Here is an 18,891-nt window from a genome sequence, read left to right on the forward strand (position 1 = left end):
TTGTGTGTGGTGTAAGGAAATGGTCCAGTTTCATTCTTCTGCATGTGGCTGTCCAATTTTCCCCACACCATTTGTTGAAGAGACTGTCTTTTTTCCATTGGACATTCTTTCCTGCTTTGTCGAAGATGAGTTGACCATAGAGTTGAGGGTCCATTTCTGGGCTCTCGATTCTGTTCCATTGATCTATGCGTCTGTTTTTGTGCCAGTACCATACTGTCTTGATGATGACAGCTTTGTAATAGAGCTGGAAGTCCGGAATTGTGATGCCGCCAGCTTTGCTTTTCTTTTTCAACATTCCTCTGGCTATTCGGGGTCTCTTCTGGTTCCATACAAATTTTAGGATTATTTGTTCCATTTCTTTGAAAAAAAGTGGATGGTATTTTGATGAGGATTGCATTGAATGTGTAGATTGCTCTAGGTAGCATTGACATCGTCACAGTATTTGTTCTTCCAATCCATGAGCATGGTACATTTTTCCATTTCTTTGTGTCTTCCTCAATTTCGTTCATGAGTATTTTATACTTTTCTGAGTACAGATCTTTTGCCTCTTTGGTTAGATTTATTCCTAGGTATCTTATGGTTTTGGGCGCAGTTGTAAATGGGATCAACTCCTTAATTTCTCTCTCTTCTGTCTTGTTGTTGGTGTATAGGAATGCCACTGATTTCTGTGCATTGATTTTTATATCTGCCACTTTACTGAATTCCTGTATGAGTTCTAGCAGTTTTGGGGTGGAGTCTTTTGGGTGTTCCACATAAAGTATCCTATCATCTGCAAACAGTGAGAGTTTGACCTCTTCTTTGCTGATTTGGATGCCTTTTATTTTTTTGTTGTTGTTATCTGATTGCTGCGGCTAGGACTTCTAATACTATGTTGAATAGCAGTGGTGATAGTGGACATCCCTGCCGTGTTCCTGACCTTAGGGGGAAAGTTCTCAGTTTTTCCCCATTGAGAATGATATTCGCCATGGGTTTTTCATAGATGGCTTTTATGATATTGAGGTATGTACCCTCTATCCCTAGACTCTGAAGAGTTTTGATGAAGAAAGGATGCTATACTTTGTCACATGCTTTTTCTGCATCTATGGAGAGGATCCTATGGTTCTTGTTCTTTCTTTTATTAATGCATTGTATCACATTGATTGATTTGTGGATGTTGAACCAACCTTGCAGGCCAGGGATAAATCCCACTTGGTCGTGGTGAATAATCCTTTTAATGTACTGTTGGATCCTATTGTCTAGTATTTTGGTGAGAATTTTTGCATCCATGTTCATCAAGGACATTGGTCTGTAATTCTCCTTTTTGGTGGGGTCTTTGTCTGGTTTGGGGATCAAGGTAATGGTGGCCTCATAGAACGAGTTTGGAAGTTTTCCTTCCATTTCTATTTTTTGGAACAATTCCAGAAGAATAGGTATTAATTCTTCTTTAAATGTTTGGTAGAATTCTCCTGGGAAGCCATCTGGCCCTGGGCTCTTGTTTGTTGGGAGATTTTTGATGACTGCTTCAATTTCCTTAGTTGTATAGGTCTGTTCAGGTTTTCTGTTTCTTCCTGGTTCAGTTTTGGTAGTTGATATATCTCTAGGAATGCATCCATTTCTTCCAGATTATCTAATATGCTAGCATAGAGTTGCTCATAATATGTTTGTATAATTGTTTGTATTTCTTTGGTGTTGGTTGTGATCTCTCCTCTTTCATTCATGATTTTGTTGATTTGGGTCATTTTTCTTTTCTTTTTGGTAAGTCTGGCCAGGGGTTTATCAATGTTCTTAATTATTTCAAAGAACCAGCTCCTAGTTTTGTTGATCTGTTCTACTGTTCTTTTGGTTGCTATTTCATTGATTTCTGCTCTGATCTTTATTATTTCTCTTCTCCTGCTGGGTTTAGGCTTTATTTGCTGTTCTTTCTCCAGCTCCTTTAGGTGTAGGGTTAGATTGTGTATTTGAGACCTTTCTTGTTTCTTGAGGAAAGGCTTCTATTGCTCTATACTTTCCTCTTAGGACTGCCTTTGCTGGATCCCAAAGATTTTGAACAGTTGTGTTTTGATTTTCATTGGTTTCCATGATTTTTTTTAATACTTCTTTAATTTCCTGGTTGACCCATTCATTCTTTAGTAGGATGCTCTTTAGCCTCCATGTATTTGAGTAGTTTCTGACTTCTTCTTGTGATTGAGTCCTAGTTTCAAAGCATTGTGGTCTGAAAATATGCAGGGAATGATCCCAATCTTTTGATACTGGTTGAGACCTGATTTGTGACCTAGGATGTGATCTATTCTGGAGAATGTTCCATGGGCACTAGAGAAGAATGTGTATTCCATTGCTTTGGGATGGAATGTTCTGAATATGTCTGTGAAGTCCATTTGGTCCAGTGTGTCATTTAAAGTCTTTATTTCCTTGTTGATCTTTTGCTTAGATGATCTGTCCATTTCAGTGAGGGGGTGTTAAAGTCCCCTAGTATTATTGTATTGTTGTCAATGTGTTTCTTTGCTTTTGTTATCAATTGGCTTATAGAATTGGCTGCTCCCATGTTAGGGGCATAGATATTTACAATTGTTAGATCTTCTTGTTGGATAGACCCTTTAAGCAGGATATAGTGTCCTTCCTCATCTCTTATTACAGTCTTTGGTTTAAAATCTAATTTTTCTGATATAAGGATTGCCACCCCAGCTTTCTTTTGGTGTCCATGAGCATGGTAAATTGTTGTCTGCCCCCTCACTTTCAATCTGGAGGTGTCTTTGGGTCTAAAACGAGTCTCTTGCAGACAGCATATTGATGGCTCTTGTTTTTTTATCCATTCTGATAGCCTGTGTCTTTTGATTGGGACATTTAGCCTATTAACATTCAGGGTAACTATTGAAAGATATGAATTTAGTGCCATTGTATTGCCTGTAAGGTGACTGTTACTGTGATTGTCTCTCTTCCTTTCTTGTCTGTGTTGCTTTTAGGCTCTCTCTTTGCTTACAGGACCCCTTTCAATATTTCTTGTAAGGCTGGTTTTGTGTTTGCAAATTCCTTTAGTTTTTGTGTGTCCTGGAAAGTTTTTATCTCTCCTTCTATTTTCAATGACAGCCTAGCTGGATATAGTATTCATGGCTGCATATTTTTCTCGTTTAGTGCTCTGATGTATCATGCCAGTCCATTCGGCCTGCCAGGTCTCTGCGAATAGGTCTGTTGCCAATCTAGTGTTTCTACCATTGTAGGTTACAGACCTCTTGTCCCGAGCTGCTATCAGGATTTTCTCTTTGTCTCTGAGACTTGTAAGTTTTACTATTAGATGTCGGGGTGTTGACCTATTTTTATTGATTTTGAGAGGGTTTCTCTGTGCCTCTTGGATTTTGATGCCTGTTTCCTTCCCCAAATTAGGGAAATTCTCTGCTATAATTTGCTCCAATGTACCTTCTGCCCTCCCCTCTTTCTTCTTCTCCTGGGATCCCAATTATTCTAATGTTGTTTCATCTTGCGGTATCGCTTATCTCTCAAATTCTGCCCTCGTGATCCAGTAGTTGTTTATCTCTTTTTTTCTCAGCTTCTTAATTTTCCATCATTTGGTCTTCTATATCACTGATTCTATTTTCTGCCTCATTTATCCTAGCAGTTAGTGCCCCCATTTTTTATTGCACCTCATCAATAGCCTTTTTGATTTTGACCTGGTTGGATTTTAGTTCTTTTATTTCTCCAGGAAGGGTTTCTCTAATAACTTCCATGCTTTTTTCAAGCCCAGCTAGTATCTTTAAAATCATGATTCTGAACTCTAGGTCCGACATCATACTGATGTCCGTATTGAGTAGGTCCCTGGCAGTTCGTACTACCTGTTGTTCTTTTTGATGAGGTGATTTTTTCCATCTTGTCATTTTGTCCAGAGGAGAATAGATGAATGAGAGAACAAAATGCTAACAGGTAACGATATCCCCAGAAAATATACTCTAAACAAATCAGAAAAGACCTAAAACCAGGGGAAAAGAAAGGGAAAGAAAGAAAAAAGAAAAAGATAAAAACAAACCAAAACAGAACAAAACAAAAAACAATATGATCAAATATGATCAGGCTGGTGCATAGATCAGTGCCACACACTAGATTTGGGTGTATTTTGTTCTGTTAGAAGAAAGTGCCTCCCAAAATTTTAAAGGAAGAAAAAGTTATATATGTACAAAAATAAGGGTTGATACGATGAAGGGATGGAATATGACTGTAACGATGAAAATTATAAAAAATTTTATAAAAGTAATCGATAAGTTGTTTGAAAAAAGAAAGAAGATTTAAAAAAAAAGAAAATAAAGGGGAGAGAATGTGATCAGGCAGGAGACTAGAACAAAGCCATACACTAGAGATTTAGGGTATATTTTGATCTGTTAGAAGAAACTATATCTCAAAATTTTAAAGAGAGAACAACTTATATATATATAGATATATGTATATATATATATATCTATATATATATGCCAAAAATAAGGGTAACTACTATGAAGGGATAGAATATGACTCTAAAAATGAAAAATAGAAATGTTTTTTAAAAAAGAATTGATAAGATGTTGGTTGTAAAAGGGAAAAAGAAAAATTTTTAAAAAAAGACAGTTAAAAAAATTAACTTTGAAAGACTAAAGAATCATGGTAAAAAAAAGCCATGAATTCTATGTGCAGTATTCCCCTCGTGCTGGCATTCTGCTGTTCTCATTGATCAGTAAACTTGGTCTTGGGTGGCTGTTCTTGCTGATCTTCTGGGGGAGGGGCCTGTTGCCATGGTTCCCAAATGTCTTTGCTGGAGGTGGAATTGTCCCACCCTTGCCTGGTCCGGGTTAAGTAATAAGCTTGGGTTTGCTCTCAGGAGCTTTTGTTCCCTGCAAGCTTTCCGTACAGCTTTGGAGGATGAGAGTGAAAATGGCGGCCTCCCAATCTGCGCCCCGGAGGAGACAAGAACTCGGGGCCCCACTCCTCAGTGTGCCCCCAGAGAAAAGCAGTCAGTCACTCCCATGTCCCCGGTCTCCGGCCGCAGTCCGTGCTCACCTGGCCTGTGACCGAGCGTTTCTCTCTTTGGCTCATGACCCGGTGTGGAGTCTCCAAACCCAGCAGATCCCTGCGGTGCACTCCCACGCCGCTCCTCCCGGGGGAGGAAGGGGAGTCTCCCCGGATCTGCCGCTTGTTGGGTCCCTGCTGGAGGAGCAGTGGCCCGACTGGGCCGCAGATCACAGTTTATGGCAACCCCGAGCTGCGAGCCCGCACCTCGGCTCCGTCTCTGCAGCCGGCTTCCCTGCTCTGATACCTGGGAGCTCTGCTGCACACTCAGGCACCCCCGGTCTTTCTGTGACCCCAAGGGTCCTGAGACTACACTGTCCCACAAGGGTTCCACCACCCCCCCTTAGCCACTGGAGCGACGTCCCTCAGTGGAGCCGCTTTCTAAAAGTTCCGATTTTGTGCTCCGCGGCTCTAGCACTTGCCAGAATCGGCCGAGGGAGGCCCCCTCCCCCGCTGTCTATCCTCCCGAATATCGCCTCGGATTCACTTCTCCGCACGTCCTACCTTCCAGAAAGTGTTCACTTTTCTGTTCAGAGTTGTTGCTATTCTTTTCTTCGATCTCCTGTTGAGTTTGTAGGTGTTTAGAATGGTTTGATCCCTATCCAGCTGAATTCCTGAGACCAGATGAAATCCAGGTCTCCTACTCCTCCGTCATCTTGCTCTGCCCTCCACAAATTTTATCTTTGACTCTTAGGAGAAAAGTAAGGCTCAACATGGAGATCAGCGCCTAACAATTTTCTATATAGTAGGTGCAGATTTCACTAGAAGCCTGTCAATGATAAGCAAATCTGTCTGTCAAGAGGCCATCTTGCATTACCAAGGTTACTTCATGCAGTTATTCTAATTAACAAGTCTGAAATCTGGAAATCATGTTCCGCCATTAAAAAAAAAAAAGTCAATTGTATGAAATGTTAAATTCTGGAAGGTCGTGCTGATAAGCACATTTGAAGCTTCTCAGAGCAGAAACATCTCTGAGAGCAGTTTCTCTGTTTTCACAGAGAGGTAGTAGACGAGAAGACTTATGAGCCCAGGGCAAAATCGTGACTTCAGTGCAAAATGTAACTTCAATTCATCTTCCCATCCTCCAGATTCCTATTTCTTGCCCCCTTTTCTAGTTGCTCCATTGCACAGTCTCTTGTCCCTTTCTGTCATGGCCCAGATCCCTAAACTCAAATACCCCTCTCCCCAGACATATACACATTTTTAAATTGGAAAGAATCTGATTCATGTTTTCATTTTCAGCAAGACTACCATAGACAGACGTACAGAACACCCACAGTTCAGGACATATGTTTTAGGGTTCAGTGGGGACATGATACTGACCATCCTTTTTTTTCTCACAGAGCTCCAGAACAGCACGGTCTGAGGAGGACCGGGATGGCCTGTGGGATGCTTGGGGCCCATGGAGCGAGTGCTCACGCACCTGTGGTGGAGGGGCCTCCTACTCTCTGAGACGCTGCCTCAGCAGCAAGTAAGTCCTACACCCCAGAGGGGTGGGAGTTTGTAAGGCCCAGCGGTAGCGGGTTCAAAGCATACTTTTGGGGTTGGGGGTATGCAGAGCATTTGGTTGCACACAAATCCAGATGGAAGGAAGGTACCAAGAATTAAATCTGTGCATCTACAGCTAGGTTATTTATATACTTTTATATGATAAGCAGTATTATCTCATTTACCAAGCAAATTTTGTCTGTTCCTCTGTTAGAACTGGAAGAAGAATTTATGAGTAGAAATGGGTCTAGTATATTAAGCTCCATAATTTCCTTTTTGAATCAGCTTAATTATAGTGGCAAGACTAGCAACAATAGTAACATTAACAGCATATTTAGTTTATGTTAGATTCCAGTGCCATCAAGCACTTTGCAAATGAATGATGTGTTGGTTTGGTGTTTTAGATGTCATAATGGCTGGAAGTTCCCTAAGGTTATTCAGTTCAATGAATGATGAAGTTTGCATATAAGGAGATTTGGGAGAACAGAAATTGCTGTGGGAATTGGGCATGGGAGTGAGAGCAGTGGGGAAGGTGGAGAGTGGCTAATGGGTTCTAAGCTGAAAGTAAGGCCTGAGGCATTACAATGAAAGTCTACTTGGAATAATAATAATTCTGAACTGTATCTTGAGCTGTGTGGTCTATGATTAGATTTTTCTCCAAACTATAAAATCCAAAGTACAATAGTAACATATTTTAATGAGAGATTTTTATTTGACAGTGAGAAGTGTTACATGTGACAAGTAAGAGGTTTGATTGAAATTACTATATATTATAAAACATGAAGCAGAAGAATGAAAAATATATATATCTCCTGATTCTTGTAGACTTTTCATAAACAGCAGAAAGTAGTAAGATGTAGGTTCAGAAAAATTTCAACTTACTCTAATGAGTAAGACTTTCTTGAAATCAAAATCCAAGTCTTACGCCTTTCTGTGTCCCCCAGGCGTGCACATGGTCTGATAGATAGGTGTTCCTCACTGAATCCACTAATAACTGGAGGCCATTTTGGTTCTAGGCAGATCCCAATAAAAATGATGTACCCTGGGGAACCTGGCCAAAGGGCATATCCTGCAAGAAACTAGATCAGTTCTGGTATTTAGCCACACTGGTGTTTGGGTCTACTCTGAAGATGGAGCTATTGGATTGCATCCACTAGCATGTTTGTTTGTCGTCTTTGGAGGCCAGCTTCATATCAAAACAGATCCCTGAACAGATTAGGAAAAACAGACCTTTCGTTTTTATGATTCACCTCTTTTCTTAGTCTTAAATATCAAAAACTTCCTACATCTGCACTGCATGATGCTACATGGTGATAGCACCATGAGATATAACTGATAACAAACATACATGAGTAAGGCCAAAATGTGCAAATTTTAAATGTTCCTATTATGCAGTTTTCTCAGATTACTGTGCCTGAATATTCTATAGGGGGTGAGCCAAAACATGTGTCTCACAAGGCTGGTAAGGAGTGTATGGGAACTTTCATACTGACTCACTGACGTGAATGCTACAGTGTGAGAATCTTGTACTTGTCTTGAGTAAGAGACTGATGAGCAACTTAAGGGATAATTTACAATCACAGGTAGAACTTTATCATTTGGCAAAGCATCAATTATTGATATTATGTGAGATTCACAATTACCACTTTTGTCACCTAGTAAATTAAGCCTCCAATTGTTAGCATTTCATTAAGATACTAAAGAGGATATCAGTTGTCATCTACTCACAATGAATTGGAAAAGTAAAATGTAAATTCTAAAAATATAAACACATAGGCTGTATGTCCCTATTTGGCTTTCAAATATTGAAAAAAAAATACATTAAGTAAACTCATACTGGTCTGGATAGGAAGCTAAAACAGTGGGGGAAAGGGCAGACCACGAACCTACCATGGATGGTCATCTGTGGTCTTTTTATTCATTTTGAATACTTAATCAACTTAATGGATTTTCTCTCATCTCCACTCCACATTTAGACATCCGAATTTAATTTGATCACCTTATACTCTTGAGAAAGATCAGAGGTCATGAATGTATATGTCCTTAGAGGCTCAGTAGAATATGTATTGTAGTCCACTGGTAAGCATACAAATTCAGCCCAAATAAATCCTATCCACCTGTTGAATTAATTTGCCTGACCGATTTTCCAGGCCTGGTGATATGTTCTCACAGATCACTTTTAGCTCTGATATTTTTAAGTCTATCAGCTAATAATTATTCTATTCCAAATACGAGAGAACTGTAAAAGCAGTTAAAATACTCAGCTTTTATGGAATAAAGGACAACTACTCAACTTCTGGAGTTAATTATGTTCTGTGATGGATGGGGAGCTTGTGAAGAGGCTTGGTTAACTTTCTGAGTTTGAGAACATCTTTCTCTGAGTGATCTTTTGAAGAGTCCAGGAAAATAAAAATCAGTGAAGGGAAAGCAGAGGGACAATATGGACAAGTATTAAATATAAAATCCTTCATTCTCACCACCAGTGCTTGACCCTGGAGAAAAAGCCCAGACCCAGGGAGATACTGAGCAGAATCTTAGCTTTGGTTTCTCCCCCATCCTTTTTTTTTTCTAGGCTCACAGAAAGTAAGCAGTGCTTAATTTTCCCAATTTCTGATATTGGAGTATTGATAATTGCCTTTACTTGCAACCCTGGTTTGAGCAATAAGGGAAGGTACCATATAAACTTTTTTCTACAACCTTTACTAATTTCTATATGATTATGTTATATTTCATTGAGTAACTCTGATAATGCAGCTACTTTTTTCTCTCCAAATTTTTATTTAAATTCTAGTGAGTTAACATGTAGTATAATATTGGTTTCGGGGAGTAGAATTTTGTGATTCATCACTCACATACAACACCCAGCTGATAACACGACTGTTGCTAATTTTGCCTCACTAAGGCAGCTTTCATTTTTGCATCATGATATCTGCTTTTGTTTTTGTTTTTTTTTCTAATTAGAAAACAAGCTATACCTACTTGTACTTTATGATGATTCTTTATTTTAAGTGAATTAAACAGTGTGCCAACTACCTTGAGAAGCTGCTGCTTCTCTCAGATTCTTCACTTTCCCCCACCAAATACTCCGAAATAATATTTTTAACAAATGCATTTTTCTGACTGATCTAGTAGTGTGTCTTGTTTAGTGGAAACTATCTTTCTTCAACCTAAATTACTTAAGCATATAGTTTTAAATTTGATACTAAGGATCTGTCTCTGAGAGCTCTAGCTTTGTCTTCAGCCAGTTAATTTAAGTTTTCCCATAAGGAGTTCCAGATGCATAAGGCTCTTAAGAATACTGTGCGTAATGTCATATGTACCACTGTATTAGGTCTCTGCCAAAACCAAGGTCAAAGGGGTAAACGGCAGTTCATCTGAAATGGCAATGAGTCAGATAGCTGGATGCTTTTAAGTGTGGTGTCAACCTTTATATTGGTGCCTGAAGAAGACTTAAAAGTCTTTTATGACATTTTTTACTTTCTGACATGCCAAATTAATCTCCAGACTAATAAATAGTATAGAATAATAGATTAATACATTAAGAGTAAGAATATTTTGTTAAATTCCAACTAATTAAATGAAGGGCTTGTCAAATTTATATATACCCAAATAGCAAAAAATGGCTTGCTTATAAAGGATGAAAGCATTTTTTAAAGTTAATAAATTTTGTATTGAATTTTTGAGTTGAATAGAATTTTTTGGAGCTGAATAAAATTATTAGATGAACAAGAAATAAAATCATCACAATGTGGAGGTGCCTAAAAAAAGAAGATTATGATATTATTCCAAAGGGATGTGGCTGCCAGAATGTTGTCAATATAAATACAGAAAAATTAAAATAAACATCCTCAAGGAGTCTTATCTCACAGTAATGGGGAAGATCATTCAAACTTGTCATTTCATAATAATTGTGCTAAGGGAGAGTAAGCTAACTCCTCTGATTTTTTAATTGCAAACATGATTTTTCTCCCATAAAAATATTGATACTTACAGTAATATAAGCTTTAGTTAGCAAGTAATTTCTACACCTTATAATAATAAATACCAAAAGCAAAATTTTAACATTAAGATTTGGGTTCTTAAACAAATATTTTTTTCTTTTAAAGTCATCTCATCTCTATCATAACATCCAATTAAGGGTCACAGGACTTGTTTTAAGAGGTTTTAGAACTTTCAGCTAAAATGAGCCCCAAAGCAAGATTTATCTGTTATTCTTCATCTAGTGTTGTATGTTATCAGCCTTGTTTTCATTGGAAATGCTTGAGTTTTTGTTTAAAAGAAAGATATACAAGTTCAGAATGGGTCTGACTATTCTGTCATTTATATGAGATGGTCTTTTCATTGTGTTAGGGAAGATTTCACATTTTAGGATGTTTAAGAGTTTGTGGTTGCCTTCCTTTTACTTTCTGGTTAAAGCCTAATCTAAATGTGTTACCAGGACTTCTAATAGTCCTCTAACAGTCCAGATCATATATCTTAGAGGGATGTTTTTTTCCCCCCTCTAAGATCTGATCTCCTTTCAGGAGGAGAATACTGAATGTTTGGAACCAATTTATGGCCTATTTTAATCCATAAACCTGTTCGTTGGAATAAAAAATGGTTGGAAATGTGTTTGGTGTCCATAACCCCTACTAGCCATGTTGGGAATTTGTAACTCTTGGCTGTCTTTTTCTGTTTATTTAAAAATTCTTTATTTGGTTAGTTCAGTAGCCAATGTGAAGTTTTTATTTCTCCTCAATTTTCTTTTTTTTTTAACTACTTTATTGAGATATCTTTGACATGTAAAGAGAACATATATTTAAGGTGTACAACTTAATGTTTCAGTATATTTATACATTGTGAAAAGATCACTACAACGAAGCTAAATACTTTATCCATCACACCTACATAGTTACTGTATGTGTACGTACATGCTGAGAAGATTTAAGAGGTATCCTCTTTCAACTTTCAAGTATATAATACAGTATTGTTAACTGTTACCACCATGCTATACATTAAATCTCCCAAACTCATTCATCTTGCATAACAGAAACTTTGTACCCTTTGACCAACATCCCCTCATTTCCCCCTCTCCTCTGCTCCTGGTAAAACTATACTTAGGGGCGCCTGGGTGGCTCAGTTGTTAAGCGTCTGCCTTCGGCTCAGGTCATGATCCCAGAGTCCTGGAATTGAGTCCCACATCGGGCTCCCTGCTCTGCAGGAAGCCTGCTTCTCCCTCTCCCACTCCTTCTGCTAGTGTTCCCTCTCTCGCTGTGTCTTTCTCTATCAAATAAATAAATAAAATCTTTAAAAAAAATAAAACTATACTTAGTTTTCACTATTTTAGATTCCACTTATAAGTGAGATCATGCACTGTTTCTCTTTCTGTGTCTGGCTTATTTCACTTAGCAGAATATCCCCCAGATTCTTCCATGTTGTTAGAAATGGCAGGACTTCCTTATTTGTTAAAACTAAATAATATTCCATTGCATGTATATACCACATTTTCTTCACCCATTCCTCTGTTAATGGACATTTAGATTGTTCCCATGTTTTGGCTATTATGACTAATGTTGCAGTGAAAATGGGTGCAGATATCTTTTCAAGATCCAGATTTCATTTCCTTTGGATATATATATATATACTTAGGAGTGCAATTGCTGGACCATACAGTAGTTGTATTTTTAATTTTTTGAGGAACCTCCATACTCTTCCATAGTAGTTTTACCAATTTACCAATTTGCTTCCTACCCACAGTGTACAAAGTTTCCCTTTTCTTTACATCTCACCAAACTTGTTACTTTTGTCTTTTTGATAATAGCCATTCTAACAGGTATGAGCTGATGTCTCATTGTGGTTTTGATTTGCATTTCCCAGGGGATTAGTGGTGTTGAGCACCTTTTCATATGCCTGATGGCCATTTGTATATCTTCTTTTGAGAAATGTCTATTCAGGTTCTTTGCCCATTTTTTAGTTGGATTATGTGGTCTTTTACAATTGATGGTGGGAGTTTCTAATGTATTTTGGATATTAATCCCTTATCAGATATGTGGTTTGCAAATACCTTCTCCTATTGTGTAGATTGCCTTTTAACTTTGTTGATTGCTTCCTTTTGCTGTAGAGAAGCTTTTTAGTTTCATCTAGTCCCACTTAGATATTTTTGTTTTTGCTGCATGTGGTTTTGATGTCATGACAAAAATCATTGCTAACACCAATGTCAAGAAGCTTTTTCCCTATTTTCTTCCAGCAATTTTACAGTTTCAGGTCTTACATTTAAGTCTGTCATCTATTTTGAGTTGGTTTTTGTATTCACTGGGAGAATAAGGGTCCAGTTTCATTCTTGCGCATGTGCATATCCAGTTTTCCTAATATCATTTAATGAAGAAACTATCTTTTCCCCATTGTGAGTTCTTGGTACCCTTGTCAAAGGTGACGCTATATGTGTGAGCATACTTTGGAGCTCTTTGTTTTGTTCCATTGGTCTAGATGTCTGTTTTCATGCAGTGCCAGACTGCTTTGTTTACTGTAACTTTGCAGTATAGTTTGAAATGAGGAACTATGGTGCCTCTGGCTTTGTTCTTCTTTCTCAGGATTTCTTTGGCTATTTGGGATCTTTTGAAGTGCCACATGAATTGTAGGTTTGTTTCTCTATTTCTGTAAAGAATGCCATTGGGATTTTGAGAGGGAGTGCATTGAATCTATAGACCACTTTAGGTATTAAGGACATTTGTTTTAAAGATTTTTATTTATTTATTTGTCAGAGAGAGAGAGAAAGCACAGCAGGGGGAGCAGCAGAGGGAGAGGGAGAAGCAGGCTTCTCACTGAGCAAGGAGCCCGATGTGGAACTCGATCCCAGGACCCTGGGGTCATGACCTGAGCCAAAGGCAGATGCTTAACAACTGAGCCACCCAGGCATCCCAGGTATTAAGGACATTTTAGCAATATGGATATTCTTCTAGTCTGTGAGCATGGGTTATCTTTCCATGTATATATGTCTTTAATTTCTTTCATCATTGTTTTATAGTTTTCAGGGTATAAGTCTTTAACCTAACTGATTAAGTTTATTCCTAAGCATTTTATTCTTTTTGATGCAGTTGTAAATGGGATTTTCTAAATTTCCTCTTCAGGTAGTTTGTTATTAATGTGTAGAAATGCCACTAATTTTTATGTTGACTTGTATCCTGAAACTTTATTGAATTTTTTTAATTATAATAGTTTTTGTTGTTGTTGAATCTTTAAATGTTTCTACATATATGATCATGCCATCTGCAAAGATCATTTTGTTTCTTCTTTTCCAATTTGGATTCCTCTTATTTCATGTCTAATTGCTTCAACTAGAACTTTTGATATTATGTTAAATAGAATGGACATTCTTGCTTATATTGGATCTTAGAGGAAAGGCTTTCAGTTTTTCCCCATTGATTATGTTAGCTGTGGGTTGTTCAAATACGACCTTCATTGTTTTGGGGTAATTTCCTTTTACATCTATTTTTAAAGGTTTGTTGTTGTTGTTGTTGTTTTTATCATGAACAGATATTGAATTTTGTCAGCTCTTTTTCCTGCATCTGCTGAGATAACCATGTGGTTTCTATCTTTCATTCTGTTAATGTGGTGTATGACTTTGATTGATTCGCATATGTTATACCACCCTTGCATCCCACAGATAAGTCCTGCTTGGTCATGGTGTATAATCCTTGTAATGTGCTGTTGAATTCAGTTGGCTAGAATTATATTGATGATTTTTGCAACCATGTTTATTAGGGATATTGACCTATAGTTTTCTTTACTTGCAGTGTATTTGTCTGGCTTTGGTATCAAAGTGATACTAGTCTCATAAGATTAGTTTGGAAGTGTTCCCTCTTCTTCTACTTTTTGGAAGAGCTTAAGAAGAATTGGTATTATTATTTTTTAATGTTTAGTAGAATTCATCAGTGAAACCATTAGGTCCTGGCTTTTCTTTGTTGGGAGGTATTTGATTATTGATTCAATCTTCTTACTTGTTACTGGTCCGAGCTAGAAAAAGGACAAACTTATAGTCCACAGTTACCAGAAAAGAAGGAAATAATAAATATGAGATCAGAAATGAATCAAATAGAGCTGAGAAAAACAATAGAAAAAATTCAGCTAAACTAAGAGTTGGGGTTTTTTGAAAGATAAACAAAATCAACAAACTTTTGGCTGGACTAAGGGAAAAAGAGAGAAGATGCAAATAAAATCAGAAATGAAAGAGAAGGCATTACAATAGATGCCTCAGAAATTAAAAAGACCATAAGGGACTATTATGAACAATTACATACCAACAAATTGGATAACCTAGAAGAAATGGGTAAATTCCTTGAAACATATAACCTTCTAAGAGTGAATCTCCTCAATTTTCATTCATTCAGTTAATAAATCTTTATGAACATCTATCATGTATAGGCAAGTTGCTAGGTCTAACTAAGGATAAAAGGCCCAATGGTCAAGCATCTCCTTTGGGGGATTTACCAAATTATTAAGTTCCTACTTGAGTTTCTACTGATTGTAGTTGCAAAATATTTTAAGAAGAGAATTTCACCCAGTTCTATAAACAGGTAATGCATATGTAGCAATGGTCTTAATCCTAGCTGTACGTTAGAATCACCTGCAGGAAGGGAAGAATGAAGGGGGGAAATCAGAGGGGGAGACGAACCATGAGAGACTATGGACTATGAGAAACAAACTGAGGGTTCTAGAGGGGAGGGGAGTGGGGGGATGGGTTAGCCTGGTGTTGGGTATTAAAGAGGGCACGTTCTTCATGGAGCACTGGGTGTTATACGCAAACAACGAATCATGGAACAATACATCAAAAACTAATGATGTAATGTATGGTGACTAACATAACATAATAAAAAATAAATAAAAATAAAATAATCACCTGGGAATCTTAAAAAAAATATATATATATATGGGCCCCGCTAAAAACCAATTAAATTCAAATCTCCATGGGTGGAGCCCTAATCTCAATAAATTTTTAAAAAGCTCTCCAGGGGTGCCTGGGTGGCTCAGTTGTTAAGCCTCTGCCTTCAGCTCAGGTCATGATCCCAGGGTCCTGGGATCGAGCCCCACATTGGGCTCCCTGCTTGGTAGGAAGCCTGCTTCTTCCTCTCCCACTCCCCCTGCTTGTGTTCCCTCTCTCGCTGTGTCTCTCGCTGTCAAATAAATAAATAAATCTTTTAAAAAATAAAAAATAAATAAAAAGCTCTCCAAATAATTTTAATGTATATCCAGTGTTAAAAGTCCTGCTCTTTTGAAGGGGATGATAGTAAAATGATCCAGCCTTCTGGGAATTTAGAGATTGGGATAATAAAGAAAAGAAGAGATTTTCTGATAAGTAAATTTGTATATGTTCACATTCCTCACTCAAGTTTCTATGAAGTGATCCAATCTGTAACATGGGAGGAAAGTCCTGGGCACCAGCATATCAGGACATGGAAGTAGTGATTGTTCCTGCACTTCTGCAAGCCAAGGGAATAACTTTTCTGAGTAATTATACAGTTGTCTAGTATTAGTCAAGGTCAACCTTGCCCAAATTGGCAAAGGGACTAAGCAATTTCTCAAGTTTTCTTCCATTCCATTATTAAGCTTACAAGTATGACCCTTTATGCCTCCAGATTGTTAGTGAATGACTAAGTTAATGACCAGTGACTGGGGTATTTTATGCAAATTTGCTGGGATCCACATCCCTTCAATTCATTAAATTTCTTGTCCATAGAATGGAATTTAACTATTTACCTTCAATTCAGCATGTATCGTTACCCTTAATAGGCTTCCTAATAGTACTCAAATTCTGTTATCTCTGTTGGGGCCCAATTTGTGCAATAGAAAAGAGGAGTTTATCTAACCCTAACTGCTTTGCTTAGTTTCAACCACTGGTGGAGAGGGGGTTGGCAAGAAGGGGGGGGGAAGGATAAATGGAAAGAGAGAGAGACTGATAGGAATTAAAGGGACACCAGATATTATGAGCTAAAGATAAGGGATATCTGAATTGTATACACTGGGGGAAAAGATGCTTTACCTGGAGGCAAAAAGAATGAATATAGAATACTAAGTAACATCATATTCATGTGCGATCAGCAGCTGAAACCCATATCTACATATGCCAACCTTAAGTAGCTTTGCAGCCAATCCCTACCTCTGGGCTTTGGGGTAGGACTCAGTGGTCAAGACTGAGATCTTTTCCTAGTGGGAGAGAGTCACCACTTTGGAAACCTGGCTCTCTTAATAGTGTTTTTCACTGTCTCTGTGAGAATCTTTTACCTATTTTGTAGACTATCCCCTTTATTTTTTTTTTTTTTATCAAGCTACTATTTTTAAATCTTGGCCTCACTATTTTCTAGCTATGTGACACCGGGTTGGGTTTTTAGATTTTCTGGGATTTCGTTTGCTTATCTATGGTGTCAAGTTGGCAGTGCCTCGGACAGAATAGGTGTTCAATAAATATTTATATCCAACGAATGTCTAAGGTGTCCTTCAACTCTAAAATTGAATGTGCGACCCTGAGACAGAGAGCTTTTCTTCTCCACATATGCAGTCAAAACCCATTTTGCTGCCAGATAGGAAGAGGAACAAAAGCTGCTCTTAATATGAATGGTTTTAAAGAAAAATGTTGTTATTCTCCAGGCCCCCATCTTGCAATGGACATCTGGGTGATATGGGCGGATTGAAGAACTTTTGTCTCTAGCCAAAATAATTCATAAATTCCCAGCTCCAGGGTTGTATCGGGTGAGGTTGTGAGAGTCCTAGAGTTTCATAATATACATTTTCCTCATGGGGAAAATGGAAAATTTGGACTTGATGTTGCTAAAACACATTTGTTTTTATTCTCATTCTTTGCCTCTTTTGGCTACTGAGCACATATAAGATCATTTGCAAACCTTATGGCATGTGTGTATGTATAATAAAGTGCATGTCCTTCCTGCTAGTGGATCTCAAGCCAAAGGCAGCAATCCCCCTACCCCACACCCCACCATCTTTCAGAGAGAACAAATGCATCGCAGTGACAAATACAATTTACAGTAAATAGGTGAAAATAAACAGAGTCTGTTAAAAAAGAAAAAAAGCCAGAGTTTCTTTCCTCTGGTAGCTATTTTGTTTCATGTTACATTCTCATCTTCATTTTATTATAGAAAGATTCCAATCAGGTTTCAGGGTTCAAACCTTAGAGCAAATATTAAACCAAAACTTCTCCGTGACCTCCTGATAGCATTTCCTTCTGTTCTACGTCGTCTCTCTTCCTTTGACCCATTTGCCCTTTCTTCATTCCTCCCACCCTCCTTCCTTCTTTTCTTTTCTCAAGAAATGCTTGTGGAGTGCTGACTAGACACCAGGCACTTTGCTAGGTACTGGGGCTCAGAGATCAAAACATAGACGGCAGGGTGAGAAAAGCAAATAAGAGAAACCAAAAATATGGGGTTTTTTTTAAGTGAAAACAGTCCCAGACAGCTAGAGGACTGTCCTGGTCCTTTAAAATGCTGATCACATTGTTTGTCATCTCTTGGCCTCTTCTAGTGAACCTCTTACGTACCGTCCCTCCACGCCCATGCCCAGCTAGCAAAATTCTTAATGTTATTTTAAGTTGCATCCTCCACAATGTCCCTTAGTCTCACTTTGCTGTAATTAAAAGTCATTTTTGTTCACACCACTTTGAGTTCTCTTTCTATAAACTGGCCCATGTTATAGTTACGTGTATGGCACTGTCTCCCACTATACATATGAGCAGCTTATGGGCACAGGTTTTATCTTGCTTGTCTTTATATCATGCACAGAGTAGGTACCTGCCCAGTTCAATGTTGGATGAATTTACTGAATAGAATATTAGGGCCAGGAACGTGGTGCTGTAGGGCTGTTTCTGAGTAACCCTTTCTCCCATCACACTCTTAGGATACATGGGGCCCATATGGGACATCGCACCTAAGATACTATTTTCTTAAATACTTCTCTCTCCAACTCCTTTTGTATTTAGTATCCAGACCATACCCACTAGTTGTTGACTATGAAGTAGACTGTTGTGTGTTTTATGTGGACTGGTGTGGATTTTTCCCAATGATATTATAACTTCGAAAGAGTCAGAAAGATCATCATTTTCCTATCTTTCCCAGTGCCTTGCATAGTACTAGTTCAGACTGGAAGCTCAACAGATGTGCAAAGTGACTATAAATCTTAAAGAATTATACAAAAGCTTGTTAGCCAGAAGCTCTGCAACGCAATGAGGGCTCATTTTCACTGTCAGACTGCTTACTGTACGTTTTCTCATTAGATTTTCTGAGAAGTATGCTTGGAGCTGTGTCTGGCTTCATTAGAAGTTGGGCATGATCATTATGGTTTACATTGTCATTGTTCTTGCTTTTTGCTTTTTTGATTGCATGAGGATATTCCTCATGTTCATAACCTCAGCCCGTA

The 18,891-nt window shown here is 38.0% G+C and overlaps 1 protein-coding gene across 1 annotated transcript in view; it reads left to right on the forward strand.

The window, feature by feature from the left end:
• The window catches only part of ADAMTSL1 (ADAMTS like 1), a 407,202-nt gene that overhangs the window by 33,127 nt on the left and 355,184 nt on the right, over window positions 1–18,891 (forward strand). The window contains exon 2 of the mRNA XM_073880850.1: window positions 6,348–6,475. Within this exon, the coding sequence (XP_073736951.1) occupies window positions 6,348–6,475 (128 nt within the window). The remainder of the gene's footprint in view (window positions 1–6,347; window positions 6,476–18,891) is intronic.

This window comes from Callorhinus ursinus, unplaced genomic scaffold, assembly GCF_003265705.2.
Source record: "Callorhinus ursinus isolate GAN/ISIS: 27379988/994484 unplaced genomic scaffold, GSC_fseal_2.0 scaffold39, whole genome shotgun sequence".
Classification (NCBI taxonomy): Eukaryota; Metazoa; Chordata; class Mammalia; order Carnivora; family Otariidae; genus Callorhinus; species Callorhinus ursinus.